The following is a 22910-nucleotide window of genomic DNA, read 5'->3' as shown; positions in this document are numbered from 1 at the left end:
CACCAAGCTGGTGAGGGGTCTAGAGAACAAGTCCTATGAGGAGAGGCTGAGGGAACTGGGCATGTTTAGTTTGGAGAAGAGGAGGCTGAGGGGGGAGCTCATTGCCCTCTACAGCTACCTGAAAGGAGGCTGTAGAGAGGCAGGTGTTGGCCTCTTCTCCCAAGTGAATAATGACAAGACCAGAGAAATGGTCTGAAGTTGGGGTAGGGGAGGTTTAGATTAGATATTAGGAAGAATTACTTTACTGAGAGGGTGGTCAGGCACTGGAACAGCCTGCCCAGGGAGGTGGTGGAGTCACCATCCCTGCAGGTATTTAAGAAACGTGTAGATGTGGCTCTTCAGGGCACGCTCTAGTGCCCGAGACTATTGGTTTGTGGGTGGGTGTGATGTGGTGGGGTGTTTTGTCAGGTTTTTTTTGGTTTTGTTTTGGTTTTGTTGATGATGTTTGGTTGTGTTGGTTTTTTTGTTTGGTTTGGTTTTGGTTTTGTTTGTGTGTTTTTTGGTTTTTTTTTTTTAGGGTTGGACTTCATGATCTCTGAGGTCCCTTCCAACCATGGTAATTCTGTGAAGATCGCTGCGGGGTTGGGGTGTTTGGAGGGCAGGTTATTCTGTTTAGATAAGAGAGCCTGGAGAACTTCAGTAGGTCTTGAATTTTGATAAAGGCTAAGTTACTGAACAAGATGCAGCCAACGCTTCAAACTTATCATGGAGTAATTTTCAAATTACAAGTGAGTCTGAACGGAGCCTACTCAAGCACAACAGATTAAAGCACCTGCAGCAGGCGCATCCAACAATTCAAAACCGCACAGTGGTCATTTGGACATAGGATTTCTGGATCATGGAGGAGTCCCCCCTGTTGCAGGCAACTGTCTCTCATAAGGTCTTTAATAAATTAAGGGCTTTTTTAAAACTTGTGTGGGTTGTTATTTTCTATTAATCCTATGGGAAGGCTATTCCTTTGCTGCTCAGGAATCTTTTGCTCGTAGTCCATATTTATTTATGACCACTTTTTGCTGTGTGCTAACATTGTCCTTTTGTTTGAATTGTTTGCTTTCAGCTTTGGTGTTTACGTGATTGGTGTATCTGAGGTCAAACTCTCAACCTGTTTCTCGAAGCTAGACAAACTGAGCTCTCTGATCCAATTGGGAGCATCTCTTCCTTCACCTGTCCCAGCAGCTCTCTCTATAACCTGTTAGGTCCCCAAGTGTTGAATTGAGAAGTTAAGCACTAAAATTGCTTCCAGCAACGTTCTTTGCTATGCTGCAATTTCCTTTTAAGCCTTTTCTTCATGGGAGGTTTTTGGTATCTCCTCTTTTGCTTCTATAGGCCCAAGTGTGATTTTTACCATTATCTCTTGGAGTGTTAGATGATACTGTGGTAAAAATGCTGCTGTACTATTAACATTGTTCCATAATTACCAGTTGTTTGGTGCTATTCTGCTGCATAATTCAGATGTAATATGAAACGTCTTGGCTGTGTAAGCCTGCTGGCATGTTTCCGTAGCCCAGTAAAGATTAATGCTATGCCCTGCTTTTTCCGACCATTTCTTTTAGGGAAGATTTAATCCTCAAGCTTGCTGTGTAAGGGGAAAGACCTAATTTGCTTTGGCTTCCTTGCAGGGGCTCAGAAAAATCTTCCACTTGTGCTAGATGAACTTGTCAGCTGGTGGTGGGTGATGTGTGGATACACTGTACTCTCTTCTTCCCCTCCTGGCTGGCGAGGCTCTTCCTCAAAGTACTGAAGAGGAGCAGCACTTCCACGTCTGCAGGGTCTGTGGGCCTGGGAGGAGGACGTGCTGCAGAAAGGAGGGTGCGAGATGTGCACAGGAGGGGTTTCTGGGTAGCAGCTGCCTGCTGGTATGTTGCAATTTGTTCTTCCTGTGTGTTAGCTGGCTTTGGCAGAGGCTGAGAGGAGTGTCTGCTCTCAGGTTCTGAACACCCGCAGCAGGCAGGCCACCATTTCTTACACCAGTAACATAAAAGGGAAAATTGGGATTTCCATTTAAAAAAAAAAAAAAAAGGCAAAGGTGGCTCAAAAGCTTCCTCTGCAAGAAATAGATGTATCATTTCAGTACTACACTGTCCACAACAGCAGTGCTTCAACTCACCCGTTTCTTCTTGCTTGGCTGGAATACTGACTTTCTGTTGCTCGTTTGGGAGTCAGAAAAATTCCATATTCAGATACTGTTTTTGTCTATTGCAAAGCATCAGCTGCCCTCTTAAATGTTTCTTGTGTATATGCATTATGGATTTTTGCTGTTGCCCACCTGAAAGAGGCTTTCACAGAAAAGCTTAGAAAGCTTGACTAGAGAAGAAGTTGCCAAAGCAGAAGTGAAATCAAGAGGGTAATCCCTGTTTTGAACATTGAACTGTAATTCGGATCCCCACTAAGAGTTCTTTGCCTACAACATTATTTTAGAAGGCACTATTAATACCTAAAAAGCTTCCTGTGAATGCTGCTGAAAGGAAACGATGGTGTTACACTCTGAATATCTCTTATTTTGCTAATTAATTTGCTGAATCAAATTTGTACTGGAACCAGTTTTTTTGTGTTCAATCTGGATGACCCAAAGTTAAGAGCAAGTTGTAGCCTAGCTATGTGTATCCTTCCCAAAGGAAAAGGCTGGGTAAACAAATACAGTAATGTAAGGTTATTAGTGATTCTGTGGGTTAGTTGGTGGTTGATGCCTTTGAGAGTGTCTGCCAACTGCTCTGAAATTTTCTTTTGCTCCTTGTTTCACTTCTTGCCAATTGCGTCCACACCTGTAGGATTCTGTATTATGTTCTCATTTTCTGAGGAGACAGATCTTAACGAAATGAACTGCAGATTGTACGGGCATTTGTTTTTTTTTTTTATTGTCTGAATAAAAAGCCTTATCTCTGACTGGTAAGTTAATGTATAACTTATCTTATAAAATAAATGTAATCAATGTCCTGTTGTAGTTGCTTATAACCATATTGTAGGCTAAACTTTCTGCCATCAAGGAAGTATTATTTCTGTTGACTTTATTAAATTAACCAAAAGAACAGACTCTAGTGTTCATCAGAAAAGGCATGTTTGCCAAATGCTTTTTTCATTAAATTGTAATAAGTGCTAAGGAGATAATATTCAAAGAAAGTTTATCAAATATCTAAATATGTTGAAGTATTGACTTTACTACGGCGTTTCTGTAATTGCAACCAAAGAAATAATTGACAGAAGCATCTGATTTTTAACTTTAGTTCTGGTTTTTCCTCTGATGAGAAACTGTCAGTCTCTAATATGCAACAGCTCCTAGGCTGCTGTCTTTTCTTGTCTTATGACTGTTTCTGCTAGGAAGTGGTAGGATGATGATCAGAGGATTATTTGAAGATAAGTATCCAACAGCTAATACATTGCTACAGATCGTAGTGCAAGAGTCTCCCTCATGCCTCAGTGTGTCCCGTATAAGTCTGCCTCAAATCTTTAATATCACTGGAATTTTTCCTCATGCTTGTGGTTTTAATGGATTTTTGTCCTTACCATTGAACCACTGGACAAGAGTTTTAATGAAAGTATTTCAATATTTATTATGTTATAGAAAGAGATATCCCAATCAGAAACCTGTTAAACCTGTGCTTAAAATTTGGCTTAAAAATTTGGATTCACTTTAGCAGAAGTCATTGGAAAGTGAAGCAGTCCTTCACTGTGCTGTAGTGTCTGTTGTTAGAGGATCATATGGTGTTGCACGTCAATTGGATTTTTTAATAACAAATAAGATTTTTACATGTGAGTTAAATTGTTTGTTTTCTTTTCTCAGTATTAGAATTGGTGATTAGAAGTTGTATTAATTGGCAATAAATTATATTACTTAAAAATTCCCCAAGTCAATACTACTTTGCCCGTTAAAGAGAGTTGAACAGGATCTGAGTATGTGGGAAGGAACTGGGAGAGTTTTATGTTGATTTCTAAATAATTTTTTTAATTGCATTCCTAATAAAAGAACAGAAGATGAAGTTAAATTTTTCATATCCTAGGTTATTTCAACTGAGAGGCTCTGCTTAACAGATGGCTCTTAAAAATTTTTTACATTTGTTTTAAAAAAAACCCAAACACAACACCATAAAACCCCCACAAAACCTACCACCTAATCAACTTTTTTTTTAACATCTTAGCCCTTACTGTTGATCTCTGTGGGTTTCAACACCGCAGAAGCAAACAAAATTAATCCTACCTATAAATTTTACCAAACACTTTTTCATGTTGCTACATAAATTTATATTCTATTCAAATATTATATCAGTCTTGAAAGCCTTGATAAAAACTAATATTTCATCTGTTTGGTCAATAACGAGGATAAATTAAAATGTGTAATCTTTTTATGGACACAACTCTCACAAGTAATTGCAGACATCAGTGTTGTAGTTGTCACTTAATCTTTGTCATCTGTTTTTCCAAAAGTGTGTCCCAGGAAACAGTCTGTAATGGGCTTAAGTTTTCTTAAATGTACTTTTCTAACTCCTTGCATAAAGTTTTGCAGTATGTCTGTGGGTTTTTTGTTGTTTTAAAAAGTCTCAGAACCAGAAGTTCATGCAGAATTCATCACTGATAATGTGGACGGCATCTCAGTGAAGAGTGTCTTGCTCAGGTTTATTCTATGTGAAAATGCCTTCTCTGCCTTTTAACTGCACATTTCTTTTCTGAAACATAAATGGTGCTCTAAACCAAGTAGCTTTCATTTTATCATTTACTGTTTCTGAAAGTATGTTCCAGAATTAATTTATGTGTATCTGATTTAGAGGAGGGGTCTTGAAACGAGCAGGTGTTTTGGGGGTATTTTTGCATTATTTTTACCTGCTGCTTCACTGCTTGCTCGAACCCTGTTGCTCTTGATTAGTAATACTTTTATATAGGTGTTTCAGGTTTCAGTGGCTGTGGACTTTACACTGCAAGCTTCTTGATCTTGTTGCATGAACTTCAAGGGCTGCATTGTGCAGCAAGACTGTGAGATAGACTGCCTTGTGGATAACTCATAAAGCTGGCTGTTCCTGCTACTTCTGGTGGTACTGTGTGAAGGAAAGTTAATTTGCGTTTTCAACTCCCAGGAGCTTCAGGTGTAGTCCAAGATCGTGTTGTGCTAGATGCTATTCAACTGTAGAACAGAAGATGCCTCTTGTCCTGCTGGGCTGTCAGCAGTGGCTTGCTTAGGATAGCTTCCCCACAGGCTCTGGTAAAAGCAAGTGGTGAATAACAGCCTGTGTGCACGTACTTGCATAGATCTGGGGAATAAGCTGCTGCATGAAGGGTTCCTGACTGACAGTAACTGTCCGTGCTCTGTGCCCTGCACAGTTCTTTTGGAATGGTACCTGCCCACATAAAATTTTGAGTTCATCTGTGGAGGCTCTTAACTGGACCCTGAGCATGTGTGGAGGTGGGAACGTGCTTGAATTGGTAGGGAAGGAGGTAAGTGGAAACATCGCCTGCGTGGAGTTCTGGGGGCTTAATGAGAGAGTGGTGAAGGATGTAAGTGTATGTCTTATTCGGCACTCACGTGCAGGCTGGTCTGGTCCTGTCACCATGCCTGGTGACACTGTTGGCACTCAAATAGTGGTGGCTGAGAGTCCTTGTCTTTAGGTAAATTCAGGTGCTATACGTAACAAAATACAATTTTTCAGGGTGTGGCAGTGGTCACACAACTTGACACCCACTAATTTTTAGTTTTTAGCATTCCTACATAAAAAGGCATCCTGAAGGCTTAAATTAATTGCTTCTGAAATATTCCAAGTGTGGAAATTTTGTCTACTTAAGAATAACAATGAAACAAAAGTAAATTATGGTGAAAAGAATAACACCACAAGAATCTTTGGAGCGTATTCCTACTGCTGGACAATTTAGCTTTTGCAGCAGCTTTACACAGATCACTTAAGTTCAGTAGATGAAAAGCGAATTTAAGTCCCTGGAGTTCTTGCTAATTACAGCACAATGAGTAGCTATGGAAACGTCAATGCAAAATGTGATCGTAATACAGCACTACTATGGAGACACTTGTGTTTGTGGCTCCCGAAACAACTGGTAGCACTGCCCCTTTCTGAAAGGGTGTAGTGGTGTTTGTGTGCAAACAACAACATCTGGATGCTATAGGCCAGCCTGTCATTGGTGCTTGGTTTCTTAACTGTCGTGGTTCTCTCTGTAAACTCACAGTGGGTTTTTTTTGTTTTGGTTTGGTTTTTTAAGCTGAGGAAGACTGTGGGGAAAGGTGTGCTCCCAGGTGCTTGTTACTGCTGATCTTGCTCTTTTGAGCACACTTAATGCCATTCCAGCAGGTAAAAGATGCTTGCTTACTTAGATAAGAGTGCAGGATCAAACCTGAGTAATTTAAAAAAAAAAGATGCTGTGCTGGATAGATGTATTTTGACTTGATATATCTATCTGTCTGTCTGAATATATTGAGTTGATCAAGAACAGGCTGGCAGAACTGACAAAAGTCAACCTAAAGTAGACTGTTGCAAATGAAATTAAAACTGACATTCTTTCAATTATGAACAAATTAAACAAAACAATTGAGCATAGTAAATACTTAGAGTTGGCTCGGAAAGGATATGCTGAGGTGAATAATTCAATTCTCTGTGTTTCTTCTTCCTTTTTGCACATCCAGGATGAGTGAAGCAACCATTTGGGGACGACTGGAATTTATTTGCTCAGAGGCAGGGAAGACTTTCTGATAGCACTTGTTTATTGCAAGCTTGCATTCCTCGTTAATTCCCTTCTGCTTCATCAATCTCCACCTCTTCAGTTCCTTCTCCATCTTTCAGATCTTTTGCAGCCTTTCCTTCATTTTGAAAGGCTTCAAGAAAAGCGCATCTGTCTTAGGAACTCTCCATACAATTCTGTAGCAGCAAATTCTCACCCTTAGAAATGATGAAAAATGTGTTGTTTGCAGAGTGCTCTTTGATGATTTATATGGCAGAGGAGATTGGCTGTGTCGTTCCATGCTGCAGGAAGATTCCAAGAGTATTGTAGTGCTGTTAGGCAATACAATTTTTTGTATACATCGAGCAGTCTGTCATAAGCAAGTCTTTCTGTCAAATTACGACAGACCTTGGGTCCTAGAATAGGAAAGACTGATTTGCAAAGAAATAGCAATCTGCTTTGAGCAAAGCAAAGGTAGTGAGGCTTTAACCTTACTCTTGTAATTCAAGCTGGAAAACTTCATGGATTTGATTCAAACTGCTGGAAAATACATGCTTAATCTGGAGTGTTCCCTCATAAACGTTACCAGTACTATGGTCTGGACTCAGGATGTCACTTGGTACATTGTTACAATGATTTCCTGGTAGCAGGACCTTCTGATAGCTATTCTTCTGAGCAGAATCCATTCTGATCTAGGTTCCTATAGACTGATCAAATTACCTCTTATGATGTTTAGCCAAAAGCGAATTATTACCTGCATTGTTCTGTTGTGTATAGTGGCTGAAGCTTGTTTCCTGATTTTTATTCAGCATTTTTTCTTTTTAAAAAAGAAAAGTTCCAATTTAGGCTTCTCCCCAGCCGTGTATGTTGAGATCTGTGGAACTGACAGATGTAATTATTTTGTTGTACGTTGTAGCTTAGGCATACGCAGTGTTCAGTGATCACATCCATGAACATGTCCATGCAGTAACCCATCCATCCCAGTGAGCGACCCCCTTCTCTTTTGCCAAACAATGCTGAGTGCCCCTTATTTGTGCTGATCTGAGCCAGTCTCCTCCAAGCTGATCTGGCTGTTGCTACTCCCTGTAGTATTTGGAAGAATCCTGGAGTTTCCACAAAGTTTGCAGGCTTTGTCATGCTCTCCTCTGCAGCGTCTTCTAATCGCCGCTTGTTTTGTGTACCATGTGTGACCATACTGGCAGGCTCCATGAACTGGGGCTGCTCCCTGTGCTACACCTGTCATCTGTGGACCTGTCATCTCCAAAATGTGTTGGTATGAAGGTACTGAGTCCCAGGTAATGATAAGGGGTGCTTAGTTGTCTTGTCTGCGTAGTGTGTCACGAAGGACATGTGCCATACCTGGAGTATAAGCTAATTGCACAAGTCCTGCTGGATTGGCAGTGGACATCTCAAGGTAGAACAGTTCACCTTGGTGATCTATAACTAGCACTAGGGTATGGTTCTTGTAACAGATTTTGCTGATGGACATGGGGCCTGTACCTGTGGACTTGACTGCTTTGCTGCAAATCTTAGCTGAGAGCAAAATGGAGTTGTAATGTGAGGTAGTGGTGTCAACACCCAGTTTTGTTCCTTGGTGCTGTTTTTATTCAGTGATACAGATGCAGCCAGTAAAGATGAAATGTTGCTCTGAGAAAATCATGTTTGGAAGGCCTGATAGGTTCTGTGTGACCTGCTGCCTTGTGTCCTGACAGGTTGTGTGGGAGACTGGAGCTAGATTTGACTTCCAGCCTAACTGCTAGTATTTTGGGGGACCTTGGAGTGTCACCCCTTGGGTTTCAGTTTACCCTGTTCCAGGACAAGTGCAATGATACTGACTTCTGTTTGTGCAGTGCTTTCAGATCTGCTAAAAGGTGTTAAGGTGTCCCTGCTTGGTGACAAAGGGCTACAAATGGGTGTGACAGCTCAGAGTCTGTTCAATTAATAAATACAGCTAGGTGAGTAATTTGAGGTTCTTGGTCAAGTTACCTATGTTTGAGGTAAGTGGTGACGTTTTCCTATGGCAAAAACCATTAGGCTTTTTTTCTTTTTCTCCTTGCTCTGTTTTGTGAGTAGAAAGCACCATTTAACTATTGTCTGGTCTTCAAAGGACTTAAGAAGCTGGAGTTGATCTTTATCTCTTCTTGTCCTACCTTGTCTCACAAATATTTATGGCTTTTGACCTTCTACCATGTATGTCAAACTTGTTACTGAGAGATGATGCATGACTGTGCAAAGAGAAGCTGACTTTGAGTCCTCTTGTGAATTAGATATCCCTGAAATTTCATTGGACTGGAGTTGATATCTGGAGGGGATGTTCTGTCTCATCAGCTCCTTCATCCTAGTATTTAAGAATGTCAGTTGTTTGTCCAAACAAACAGCATTTTGAAGGGTACTTCAAATGGGTCGTATCACCATACGAAATAAAAGGAGGTAGAGGGGGAAAAGAGAATGTGGAAAATCATTCCTAGATAAAAGCCTTCCCTTAGTCCCACCTTTTTTGAAAGTTCTTGTGATGGAGCTCTTGGCAAGAGAACAGAAGAGCGTGAACATCTTTGCAGTGGAGAGCAAGAGAGGGTTAAGCACCGAGATCAAAGGAAACAAGTAGGGCTGAAATTCTCCACTGTGGAGGATCAGGCTGCACCCTTCCATGGCGGACTGATCAAAGCGGGTGCTGCTTCTGGAGGTTGGCAAGGCAGGAAAAACCCTTCCCGTATCCCTTTTCCTTTCAGAGCAAAACCAGCAAGCTCATATGATTAGGCTTTGCGTGGAGTTTCCTTGTTTGCTCCGATCTTTGGTTAATGGCAGCAGCCTGTGAGAAGTTGATGTGCCAGCCTCCATTTTTCTTTCCAAAACTGGAATTTAAGCATGCTGATAAAAACTTGTGGGAGCTTACAAACAGTAAGCAGTGAGGTTACTTCTCCTTAGCTAATGATTCGTGACTTGCCCATCTGTGAGGGAGCACAGTGTGCTCCTTTTGGGTTCACAGTGTTGGTTGGAGCTGTTGCTGTGCACAGAAACTACCCTTGTGCTGGCAGCCTCCTGGTCCTGCTGTGTGCCAGGCAACATTTCCTGCTTGCCCTCTTTGAGGCTTGTTGCTGAAGTTGCTGACCACATTGTTGGGGCTTCTGAAGAGGTCAGCTGTAGATTCAGACCATGAAGAGAGAGGTTTGCTTAACCTCAGGGAAATTGGGGAGTTGATTTGAGATGCAGGCTCTGGTTTTGAGGATAGGATGGTTAGTACAGGTTGTGCGTGCTGGGAACATTCTTGAAGCCTGCAGGGTAGTGGATGTTTTGATTCAGAGATCCTAAATAGCCAGAGCATACTGTGTGTGTATATATATATTTTTTCTTTTTTTAACCTCTGTTCGGAGTCTAATTATTGCTCAAACAAAATGGTGTTTGACCAAGATCAAACAATAGTGCTTGACAGTAACTGATGTAATTGCAATTATTAAACTTCAGACTTAAGAAGAATGCTAAGATCTATACCTGGAAACATGTACACGTTTTTAGAATCATGTCCTGGTGGTGCATCTGAAATGAGTATATTCCTGATCACAAATAAGTCAGGAGCAATTCAGAATTTCTGACAAGATAACCAAGAATCACAGTTTTCTCTGGGAACCAGTAAATTAGCAGTCATTGGATGTCCTCTGAATTTTTTTTTCCATTCAGGAGGAGTTATGATAATTTTTTTCTTTCTTTTTTACAGCAATGCTGAGTGACAGTAACTCTGTGAAGCCAAAAAGTGATTGTTCACCTCCTGTGCAATGGTGTAAGGTGACTGCATGTGAAGATGTTAAGACCAAGCTGGTTTTTAAAAGGTATTCTCAAGTAAGTGTCATTGTCATGGCAATATAAAGGTCAGTAGTTCTCCTTCTAGCCTGGGCAGTTACAAAAAGGTTGCAAAAATCAAGGGATGAGATTGCCACAGGAACTGAATGGAGGGTTAGGCACATGACTGTCCTGGGGCACCTAAAACGCTTTGAGGAGCCTAGGCTTTCTCGTAGTACTATCTGTTTTGCTAAGCCAATGTGAGATACCAGTACTTTACTTGCAAGTATTTCCAGTCTTTTTTTGTATCCAGAAAAGTAACAATGTTGAGGTTTTTGTACAATCTGAGCGCTGAAGAAATTGCGGGGCAGTAGATGTTCAGTGGGTATTTTGGGGAGGTAGTTAATTTGTTATTAACATAGTTAATTTGTGAAGACTTCTGGCATGCTCCATCACAAAGTCTTCGTTACTCCATTGTTTGCAGTTTAACATCAGATTGGAATTAATAAGTGTGTGCTAGTGTACTTCCAGAACCATATTTTAAACTAGAAAAGCTCACTACTGTGATGCCTCTCTGCTGCATGAATTGTTAGATCTTAAAGCTTAAAAAACCCAAAGCCAAACTGTTATATCCTCTGATGTTTTGAGGACCTGAATCATGGTGCAGCCCCAGCTGAATCTAGAGAGACTCATTAAACCTCTGTGGAGGAAAATGAGCCTCGTTCATCAGCTGTGAATCTCCTGTTTCTGCCAGTCAGCTGATTTCCAGGGGTTGCAGCCTAACATGCTGATGAAAATTTTAGACCCCTTATCAGTGCAAAATTTAATGTAGTTAAATCAGATGCAAGAACAGTGCTGCTTTTCCAGTGGCCACCTTAAAATAAGATGTCAAGATTGCATCTCTTAGCCCATATGGTACAGACTTTTTAATTAAAATAAGTCTTGAAAACCTATTTTAACTTTATCTGAAGGAGTTTCAAGAAGCAATGAACTCTTAGTAGGTGGTATATATTTTTTTAAGATGTTTAAACAAATGTCCAGGTCTTAGGAAACCATAGGAAATGAAAATCGATAATAAAGCTCAGCGTACATGCCTGAGCAACAGCCACAACTCTAACCAAATAATGGTGTAATTTTTGCAAATTGTTTTAGACATGAAATGAGCCAAGTGAGTATTTGGAGATCACCAGTGAGATTCTTTAGGAATGAGAAATTGGTAGATCAAAAATACAAATAGTCTGTATTATTCAATTTTAAAGGTTTTTTTATTCTTCTACATGTTTGGGGGATGTAAATAATTAAATTAGGCTTTTCAAGATGAATCTGAGCATTTAAATCTTGCATTTGAGTTTGCCAGAAAGTTTTGCTTATGAGTCTTGGCCATTGACCCAAAATTTTGAAATTTGAAGTGCCATCTCTTTTTTTAACTTGCACGAAAATACATATTTCAAAATAAAGCTGCCCTTTTAAAGCAGGAGAACGAAAGCGTCTTTTAGTTTCTTTACATGAGAAGAGCTGTTTGACCCATCAGAGATGCATTTAAAGTATATGATGCAAGCATAGAACTGCATGAATCAGTGTCAATATGCAATATTTTCTTTATGGATGTTTGTACTTTCCTGAAGGTAGCTAAAGAGTTGTGAAAGACTTGCAGTGAACAAAGAAACATTTTTTTTTTTCCTGGTTTGAATCAAATTCACTTTTTTCAACTGCCTTAAATTTGCTTAAAAATACTCATTTAGCAATTGATAGATTACTGGAAAAAAAGATGATTTTTTTTTTTTTTTCCTTTCTCCTACCCCTACACCCTCCTCTTTGCTTCTAGGCGTCTTGCACTGGTCGTACTAGGAGGGTCCTTCCTTTATCTCCTCGTGATATGTTTTGGACCTCAAGAATGTCACAGAACAAAAATGTCATATGTGGACCTCGATCGCGTAAGGGTTGGTATTTTTTTGGTTTTGGCTTTTTTTTTGACATGATTTAAAAAAAACTTAATAATTGACAGTAAAGGAGTTATAAGGGTCTATAACAAATAACTAGAATACTGAAATTATCCTGTAAGGGAAAAATATATTTTTCTTCATTACATGCTGTAGAACTTCTGGTTTTTGTTCTCGTGGAGTGACAAGAAGTGCACAGGGAAACTGGATTTTTAGGGGTAAGATGAGATAACTGTGACTGTAAAGAATAACAGTTTGAAATGGGCATGTCATCATACTGTTGTGTCAGTGCAGATAACACTGGTGATCAAAAATTGATGCAAATGAAAAGTAACATATTTAAAAAAAAAATTAAAAATCCCTAAACCCAACGTGTTAAACCAACAGGTTATTTTTACCAAAGCTGTTTCCCCAGTCTACTTTGCCTTGTAGTTGCTCATATATTTTTTGACTCATAGGACAAATGTGCAAGAGGGTGCAGCCCTTGGTTCATTTATTTAAGACAGCAGCTACTTCTGCTACAGTTTTGCATGTGGCTTTTAGGATGGTGTAACAGATGCCAATAAAGCTTTCTCTTAATTCTTGCTGACATTTCTCTGCCTTTGCTACCTAACCTGTTTGTTCTTTGTAACAGTACTATTTTGGCTTAGGGTTGTTACGTTTCTCTGTTTCAGTGTCTCAAGGCTAAGGCACAACTTAGAGCAGAAGCCCTAATATAACAATCTCAGCATCACTGCATGTGCATCCTCTCCCACCCTCTTTGGTGCATGTTTTGCTCCCTTTTTCTTTTCATTTGTCTGACTTCTTTCCTTAACCTCTTTTTGCTTCCAAATAACCACCACCTTATGCCAAGCAAACCTAAAGACTGCATGGATTATGTTTATTGCCGTCTTAAGATTCATTTTGTATTAGATGCAGGATGAGGAAATAGCATTGTTCTTTCTCTAGTGAGGTAGTAGCCGATTGCAAATGGTTTGGGGCAGTTGTCAAGTGATTGGAATTATTTTTTACTGATAGGATGCACAACTGTCTGCCTTAAAAAGGAGGCTTTTCTGACGATGCACTGACTCTTGCCGGCAAAGTACAGCATGAAGTTGTGCGGTTGTGCTTTGCCCAGGAAGAAGTGTGGTGTTTATGCCCAGACTTGCAGAGACCATTGTTAAGGGTGGCAGAGGTAATTCCATAGAACAGTCTTGCTTAAAAAAAAAAAAAAGAATAAAACCACACAACTTCCCTCCTTGTGCACCCAGATACACACGTCCCTTTCCTTAACACTATAGAAGGGGAACTGAGTTAACACTAGGTTCTCTACCCTCTGTGTTTGCTCAAGGGTTTGGATTTTTTTTATTACAGTGAAAGAAAGATCAGCAGAGTTGTATCAAGGAAGACAATATGCAAAAAGGTTTTTATTTTAACTGATAAAACTAGTATCTATGCTATTTCTCTTCTTCCTTACATCAGATACTGGCTTGCCACTACACATTTTTAAAAAATGTACATGAATAGGGTTGTTTTAGTGTTTGTTTTTTTTTTTTTAATGAGATGGATCAACATGTAGCTTTATCTGACAGCTTAATCTTTTTATGCAATATGGAATTTTAGTCTTATTTTGGTGACTAGTCTTTGAAAGAAGACTTGAAACACCTCCACCTTGCATTCTTTTTAAAGTTATGTTTTAGTCATTAGCAATACCACTTTAGCAATGCTTCTGGAAGAAGTGTTCCTTCATTTTCATCAGTAAGCAAGTTCAGCCTGCCATTTCACAGAACTTTTATCCCATGGATGTGTCTCTAGTAACATCCTGCTGCAGGTAGAACTCAGGTCATGCAATTGAGTAGTGGAGTAGAATTCCACTTGCTGGCTTACTGCTGAATTAGATCGGTATAAGTACATCTAGGTTTTTAATCTGTTCTTATAAGTAACAGTACAAATGTTCTCAAATGACTTGTTTTCACTGATCTCTTTTAGTAGCCTAATTTATTCTTTAGAAAAGCTCCTATCCAGATTTAAGTGATGAAGAGACATTCCTTTGCAGGTTTTCACCCTGCACTGGTTAGTATCTGCATTTGAGTGAACGCTTTAAGATGTCTTGTGTTTCCATGTTTAAGCTTGCTTTATAAACATGTTTGCTAAACTGCTGGTGGTTTGCTGGTGGGTTGGGTTAAGAGGGTTTTGTGTGTTCCTGAAGCTGGCTTTCCTGACTCTAATCGTGTGTGTTTTGTTCTAGAGAGCACAACAGTTTGCCAGCGCTGTGTTGCAGGAGCAGTGCCGGCCTTCTTATGTGAAGAAAGAGATGAGGAAGTTATTTGCGGAGAAATATAACGTGGACATATCTCCCTTCGTAAGGAAAAATATAAATGAAGATAGTTTATTTAAATATGAACCTCCTTTTGGATTTCACAAGTCCTTTGACAAGCTTAAAAATCTACTTGAACTCTTACCTGAGCACGATTTGCCAGAAGATTTGAAGTCAAAACAGTGTAAGCGTTGTGTTGTTGTTGGCAGTGGTGGAATCCTTCATGGGTCAGAGCTGGGTCACTTACTGGATCAGTTTGATATTGTTATAAGGTACGTATTTTCAGTTTAAGGATTCCAACTACTTCAACTTTGTGAGCTGACTGTTGTTTTTTAAGGGGAAAGTATCTCCAACATTTATACAACTTATAAAACTATTTCTGGAAGTTCTTTTAAGAAATTTACTTGTGACTTGATAGAATTTGAAGTCTTATGTCACATTTTTGTCATGTTCACAAGCAGGAATTCAGTGTAATTATTTCTGGACTTCGAGCTGGGTCACTTACTGGATCAGTTTGATATTGTTATAAGGTACGTATTTTCAGTTTAAGGATTCCAACTACTTCAACTTTGTGAGCCGACTGTTGTTTTTTAAGGGGAAAGTATCTCCAACATTTATACAACTTATAAAACTATTTCTGGAAGTTCTTTTAAGAAATTTACTTGTGACTTGATAGAATTTGAAGATACAAAAACAACAACAAAAAACCAACCAAACAAAAACCCCCCAAAAACCCCAAAAAACCAAAAAGCCACAGTCAGAACTGAGATAGAAACCAGCGAAATCTTAGACAAGTCAACAACCTTGTTCTTATCCATGCATATGTTTAAGCTTTCAGAAGTAGGCTTTCGGTCTCACCTCTGCCTTTTTTCCCCTTGGTTAGTTGGGATGATTATTTGAAGGATATTTTTTTTATAACAGCTATTTAAAACAAAATAAAAATTAATTGGTGCTTCAGTATACAGTATACTTACACATTGTATAGTATGCTTATCTTTCCTTATTTTTACAAGATCAGTGCATGAATACATGCTCTGTATTTGTGCTTCAGAAGTAGGCTTTCGGTCTCACCTCTGCCTTTTTTCCCCTTGGTTAGTTGGGATGATTATTTGAAGGATATTTTTTTTATAACAGCTATTTAAAACAAAATAAAAATTAATTGGTGCTTCAGTATACAGTATACTTACACATTGTATAGTATGCTTATCTTTCCTTATTTTTACAAGATCAGTGCATGCTTTTTATAATTACCCATGTTCTCTAACTCTGAATTAAATGAATACATGCTCTGTATTTGTGCCTTCTGAACATTACTGCTTAAACTCTTCTTTGTATTGTGAATCATGTAGTCACAAATAAAGACAAGCATTTTCCCAAATTGCTTTGTAAACTGAGTCTTGCTCCTTTTAAAAAGGGAAGACTTGATACAGTGAGTCAATAGCTCTTATACAAAGGTAAACAAACCTGTTGGCATGTGGAGGGGCAGAAAACTTGCATTAACTGTTCTCTGAAATTAGGGCTGTCAGCGTGAAAGTGACTTTTCTATTGATACAGAAAAGTTTGCGGGACTTAATGCTGTTCTTCAGAACTGATGGAGCTGGATGATGCTGTTCTTGTCAGCAGTGTGCTAGCATCTGAAATTTTTGGTGTGGTGGAATGATGTAAACCCGCAGGATGCATCACATAGTGTTGAAGAGATAATTTGAATGCCTTTCTGCATGTAATACTCCGAGTTGGCACAAGGCAATGATTATGAAATTCTGTAATGCTGCTTTAAGTTACTTTTCAATTCAAGCTTTTCTTCTTGAAGTTTTCCACTTGTGACAGTTAATCCAGAAATAGAATTGGCTTCCTCTCAAAGGTAAGGGATGGATGAGTGTGTGAGGTGAGGAACATGGAGATACTGAGAAAACACTGTGCTCCACTCTGTTAAAAATTTGTGGGCCCTGTAAAAGTTCTTTGCTTAGTGTCTGATGTTGTAATGAGATTGTGACCCATGCTTATTAAATACAGTTTCTCTTCATTGTGTAATTTTTTTTTTTATTAGGTTAAATGATGCACCAGTTCAAGGATACACAGATCATGTTGGTAACAAAACTACCATACGGATGACTTACCCAGAAGGAGCCCCCGTTTCTGAACACGAGTACCCTCCTGATAGCTTGTTTGTGGCTGTTTTGTTTAAAAGCGTTGATTTCAATTGGCTTCAAGCAATGGTGAAAAATGAAACCTTGGTATGTAATGTGGCAGCGTTACGTGCCCATGATTTTGGAGTGTTTTGTAATGCTTAAGAAGGTGGCTGATCTGTTACCTCATGTTTCGTTATACTGAGGATGTTTTTACAGTTGGTACCAGCATTCATGTTGAAGCCCCATGCTGACAATAGCACTTCTTTCCTGCAGATATTTGTGGTTTACACCAAGCTATGTGACGTATTGAGTGTTTACTAAAGTGGAATTCATTTCATATTAGGTTTAAGTTGTTCAAGTCTGCAGAGCCTGAAATAGAAATGAGATTTCTGAATGCCAGTCTTATTTTTTTTTTTAACAGCTAAAGTCTGTGCTGCTACAATAGGCATACCTGCAGTTAATGTGCAACTGCAGCATCACAGTTGTTAGTTCACATTTGTTTGTGGCTTAAAAATTAAGAGGTCATTTATTTCTCACTGAGTATTTAAAGAAGTGCAGAAATTTCCAAGGAACTGATAGAAAGGTTGCATGTTTCCAAACTGTCTTTAAATTGGTGGTTTTCACTTCTTTCAATTTGCAGGCAGATAATTTCTGCAAGTTGAAAACCAGAGGCTAGGTTTCTCTGACCACAGATTGAAAACAAGTGCTCTAAACTATTGAGAGGGATTTAAAAGAAAGCTTGTCAAGCTTTTAAACTCTGTGACCGTACTGGTTTAGATGCCCTTCCAAGTTCCCTTCTTGATTCTGTGATTTTTACAATATGAGAGCATGTGGAAGGTCTCTTTAATACTGACCGTGACTGTCTACTACTACTAGAGTCCAGAGAGTGTGTGCAGGAAGATGGGACCATGGCAACTTGGATTTGATCAGTTTAAGCTGCTGTAGAGTTTTATGTCAGGATAACAAGAAGTCTGTTTTAAAAAATATAGGTCTATGTTGCAGCTATATCAGTTTTATCATTTGCTTAGTGTTATGCATTACATGAAAAGATTTGTAAAATGAGGCTTAGTGGTGTTTTTTCCATTAGTGTGCATCTAATTGGCTGCAAGTGGCATGAGATCAGAATCTAGTTTTCTGAGTAGTCAAAAAGTGCAGTCAAATATTCAGAGTAAACAACTTGTCCCTCTGCTGTCCTCTCTGCAATTCCAAATACTTTGAAGGTGTGTCTTCTTCTGGGATAGTCACTTGAGCTGTACACTGGTATTCCTGAACCACCTTAGCTATAAACTGTTTTCTGAATTTCTCAAAATCATGTATGAATTCTATAACTTGTGTACTGCGTCTGCCATACACTTTGCAGTCTCAGAGTTTGCCTCTGAACTATTTTATTTTTTTCTTTTTCTCTTAGCCTCTGTTCGTGCGACTCTTCTTTTGGAAGAAGGTTGCTAAGAAAATTCCTCTTATGTCAAAGCAGTTTCGGATTCTGAATCCAGTCATCATCAAAGAGACAGCTTTGGACATTTTACAGTTCCCTGAACCTAGATCAAAATTCTGGGGATGGGATAAGGTAAGAAGCTTCCTTTTAGGAGAACGAGGCACTAAAACACAAAGTAAAATAAGTAACAGAAAAAAGTTTTGGGTTCTTCCTTAAATATAGTTTTTCTGCAGTTTCAGGGCAGGTCTCAAGTAATAGGGAAATTAACGCGCTTTCGAAAAACTCTGTTATTTTCTTGTGTAAAATCAAAATAGGATTTCAGCTCACCATAGATGAGGTATTATGTCTGTGCACGCTGACATGAAATGGCCTGTTTTACAAAGCAGTTGGCTTATATTCATTCCTCTACAGTGTGTTCGCTCACACATCATTGTGACTGGTGTCAAATATTCAAAACGTGCATTTGATGAATGTTAAGTGTGCGAAGAGCAGCCCTGTTAAGTCAAGGTAGCAATCAGCTATAGACAGATGGGTCTCCAGCTGCAGGGAAAGCAGAGGGAGTACGGAAACCAGGCCAGTGTAAAGCAACCTTCCAAATGTTGGAATTGCTGTGTATGCCAGTGTGCTCAATAGTAACTGAAGGGTATGTCCTACCTCCATGTCCTTTGCTCCAGCAATGGTATGGAGTGATGAGTTGCCCAATTTGATTATACGCTGTATTTTTGTTATTTTAATTATTTGTGTGAGAAATTGGATTTCACTAGTTCTCTTGACCTATGAAAAGAATAACAATGGTTTCTTTAGCTTTTGTGTGACAGCACTTGATGGTAGCGTTACTGCACAGTGTTTGAAGGATCTTCTTGTGCTAATTTATAAAAATAGTGTAACATACCAAGCTGTGTATCTTTCAGTTGTATTATAGTATACTTGCCTTCCTCAGGGGTTGTTTGGTGAAAGGTCATATTCTGAAGAATACCATTAGAGGGTCTGTTGCTTAAGTCTGAAGTAAGCATACATCAAGAAATGTCAAGTTTAACTGCATGTCAGGAGTTGTTTGAGTGTTTAGAGCAATGGTTCACTTGCAGTTTAACTACATAGTAATAGGGCATCTTGCCTCCACAAAAAAAGGATTGTTGACAGCCAAAAGTCTTGTTACAGGCAAGTACCCAAGTTGTACTAGTATTTTGTCCTGAAGGTTTTACTTGATCCCTTAATTGATTTTAAGTTCTAGCTGCAATTGATTGTTTAATTGATTTCAGTTTTAAGTGAGGAGAGGGAATACGGAGCTGTTAAGTTTTCTGAAGTGTTTATAAAACTGGCAAAGGAGAATGTATTTGAATTCAGCAGACTTCTTGGGTTTTTTCCCCCCTTTTTAGAATGTACCTACGATTGGGGTCACAGCAGTTGTTCTGGCCACACATTTATGTGATGAAGTGAGCTTGGCAGGATTTGGATATGACCTCAATCAGCCCAACGCACCTTTGCACTATTACAACAACCTCTGCATGGCTGCCATGAATGGACAACCTATGCACAACGTGACAGGTGAAACAAAATTCCTACAAAAACTGATCAAAGAAAAAGTTGTCAAAGACCTCACTGGTGGGATACATTGTGAATTCTGTGGCAAAGACAGCTAGTGATTGAAGTGCGGCACGGTTTGATAAATTTCCAGACGTTCAGCTGGAACAACCTTTTCACTGTCTTAAGTTTTCTTTAAAGTGCGTATCGAATGGATGTGGAATCTCCGTTGCCTTTTTTAATATCACATTCAATTTGTTGGACTTTTACATTTATTTTGATGTCAGATTTTACTTTGCACAATCTTGTGGATAACTATGTAAATACAATTTGGAATTGAAAGAGACCCAATTTAAATATTTAATATTTTATGTTGTCTGAAGAAAAGCAGAGGTTTTGTTTTCAGATGTATATGGTACGCACAATGCTAGCCCGAGCTGTCTAACAGCATACAAGAGTGTTATTTACCACTGAACTACGGTCTTAGTTGATCCAGTTTTTGGTGTATGACTCCTTTTCGTGCATGCCATGAAAAGAAAGGCGTGTGCTTCTGAAATCTTTCATTTCTTTTAGCTTGAATGCTGTGTTTCCCCCTCAAATATTTATATTCTTTTGGTTTTGTGGTAATGTTTTTTGGGGTTGGAAGAGGAATGTGGGAGTGGAGGTGAAGGAAAAAGAACTGTTGTGGCAACAACTGAATAGCAAGTACTTGGGTATTCATGATTGATATTAAAATCACTGATGCATTCATTAATGTATTTGATTAGAATCCTGCTTTATCATGAGGCATGTTTGGACCCAGGGCACGCTATAGGAGGATTTAACCAGTAGGAGACTTTCACCTGAATGAGATTTTTTTGTCATTTCCAGTCCTTAAGACCCAGATAAATGTTTCGAACTAGTTGATCTGCAGCAGAGCTCAGCTACTGCAATTAAAGAAGTGGCAAAATCTGCTTGTTCCCTCCCCCCCCCTTTTTTTTTTCAGTGACTTGAGAATTTCTTGTTCTATAAAACACTGGTTTATATAAAGCTTCCATTTAGCAATAATAGAATTGATGACTAAGTTAAAATTTCCATTGGTTTACTTTATGGTCTTTACATAATGAATTAGAGATACCGTAACCTTAATAGTTTACAGTGATAATAACCCATATGAACTCTAGCGTTGGCTATTTAATTGAAGGGAGAGGTAGAGTTGTTGTTTTTAAAGTTAGCAATTAGGTGAGTGTGTGTAAGTTGTGGTGTGATCTAGTAGCAAGCTGAAAGCAGCATACTTAACTATAACAGCAACTATAGATAAATGTTCATGTGACTGGAAATAAGTGCATTGCAAAGAAACTGGACTCTGTGAATCTGCAGGCAGGTTTTGGTGTTCAATTTGTTACTAGTAGAGTAGCAGGTATGACTGTGTTTGCACTGAGTAGTGTTATTACTCAAAGCTACAATATGTGAACAATGCTTTCATTGGGAATGAAAACTCATGAGAAAATGGATCAAAGATTGACCTAGAAACATTGTTCATAATCATGGACACTTCACATGGTGAACACTCCCACTTTTTTGTTGTTGTTACGGGAAAAGATATGAATGTAGTTTTTAAGTTTTCAAAATACTAATGTGGGAAAGCAAGAGTAGGGTGGCTGGGGTTTTTATTTTTTATTTTCATTTTTTTTCCATGAAGAGATGATTTCATGAATGATAATGTTAGAATGCAGTAGAGCAGACTGATTCTGGCCTTTATACTAAAAGGCAATAAAATGACACCAGATCATTGGACCTCATCTTTCATAAGTCCCATGTACCTTTATGTCCTTGAAAGCCAGTTGTGGATGGTGAGCAAAGTTCAAGAGCAGATCTTTATCTCTGGGACTGTTTGTGTTTATAGCAATAATATTAATTGAACTTCTCCTCTGTGAAACTTGCTCATTTTTGTACTAGCAATACATTTCTAGTCTGTGTTTTTCTTGTAAGTATAATAATTATATTGTTTAATTTAAAAATATTTCATGTGTGAAGAGATTTATACAGATAGTCTTTTAGTTAATATATTAAAATGCACTAATTATTTTCTCCTGCTATTTAAACTGGAAGCGAAGTACCTTAATTTCATTTGTCATTAGCGAAACCTTGGAAGAGTTTGGAACGTGTGTGTTTGGGAGGACATTCTGCATACACCAGAAGTATGTGTTTCAGAGCACTTGGTCCCTCACCACTTTGCTTTATTCAGTATCTTTAAAATAATCAGTTGATCAATGTAAACGCCAATAGCTTTTTGGAGATGCTGTATTTACTGTCAAATGCTGGAATTATGTTGATGTAGCATTAGATTGTTTTCCCACCAGTTTTATGGCTTGTGATGAAACGTCGTTCTCTGTGGTAGCGTAATGCTGCGTTGAACACTCCTGCACAGACTTGACCATCTGTGAAATGGCAGCAAAGTTCGGGTTGCAAAAAGCAATAAACTGATGAAACCACTTTCTATTTATGTATGTGTCTCACAGTTTGCAATTTGTTCTGCCTCCTGTGTAAAGGATTTTGTGTGTCTTACTGGTTCAATTGAAAGTCTTGATGCAATCTCAGGTACTCAAGAAGAGGGGAATTAGTTGCTGATGATGCATAATTCTTTCTGCTTTCACTTATGCCTTTTTAATACTTGTCAGTGGAGTTCTAGCTCTCTGGTGCCTGGAAGAGAGAATCCATCTCAATACTGACCATACTGTAGGTATGAGAGTATTTGAGGCTAAATTAAAGTACTGGCCTGAAATTCAAGGGTGTGTGTCCTTCAACGGTGGAGAGACACGGCGGCTTCTGGTCTGTGCTTCAGTCTCACTGGAGGTGCACTAAGAAAAAAACCTGTGTGTGTGCGTGCTGCTGTGTCCCAGATCTTACGTTTTGCAAAGACTCTGCATCATCCCTTGTGGATATGCCTGAATGGTGTGTGTTTAAAAAGTCAACAAAGAATTTGGGAGCAGTAATAATGCCATTGTCCCCCACATCAGAATTTCTCTTTGGAACTCTCGTCTCTGTGTAGCAGCTGTCACAGTTGTGTATGTGTCTGACCTGTTCTGATGCTGATTTTTTTGTCATGGTTTCTGTGCAGGGAACATGACTTTGTCCTCCCTTCAATTTAGTGGTTGCTAAGTACTTGCATTATCTGTTACGCTTCA

The 22910-nt window shown here is 38.9% G+C and overlaps 1 protein-coding gene across 2 annotated transcripts in view; it reads left to right on the top strand.

Moving 5' to 3' along the window:
• Positions 1-22228, top strand: part of ST3GAL5 (ST3 beta-galactoside alpha-2,3-sialyltransferase 5) — a 28158-nt gene extending 5930 nt beyond the window's left edge. The window contains exons 2-7 of one of the 2 annotated variants that reach the window (XM_014936050.1): positions 10361-10482; positions 12248-12362; positions 14590-14930; positions 16706-16892; positions 18196-18354; positions 19599-22228. In XM_014936050.1, the coding sequence (XP_014791536.1) occupies positions 10445-10482; positions 12248-12362; positions 14590-14930; positions 16706-16892; positions 18196-18354; positions 19599-19862 (1104 nt within the window). In that variant the 5' untranslated portion in view covers positions 10361-10444 and the 3' untranslated portion in view covers positions 19863-22228. The remainder of the gene's footprint in view (positions 1-10360; positions 10483-12247; positions 12363-14589; positions 14931-16705; positions 16893-18195; positions 18355-19598) is intronic. The other variant, XM_014936049.1, reaches the window with a different exon arrangement.
• Positions 22229-22910: the final 682 nt, after the last annotated feature.

The sequence above is a fragment of the Calidris pugnax genome, unplaced genomic scaffold, assembly GCF_001431845.1.
Source record: "Calidris pugnax isolate Ruff unplaced genomic scaffold, ASM143184v1 scaffold14, whole genome shotgun sequence".
NCBI classification, from domain to species: Eukaryota; Metazoa; Chordata; class Aves; order Charadriiformes; family Scolopacidae; genus Calidris; species Calidris pugnax.
This window is presented reverse-complemented; position numbering and strand designations above follow the sequence as displayed.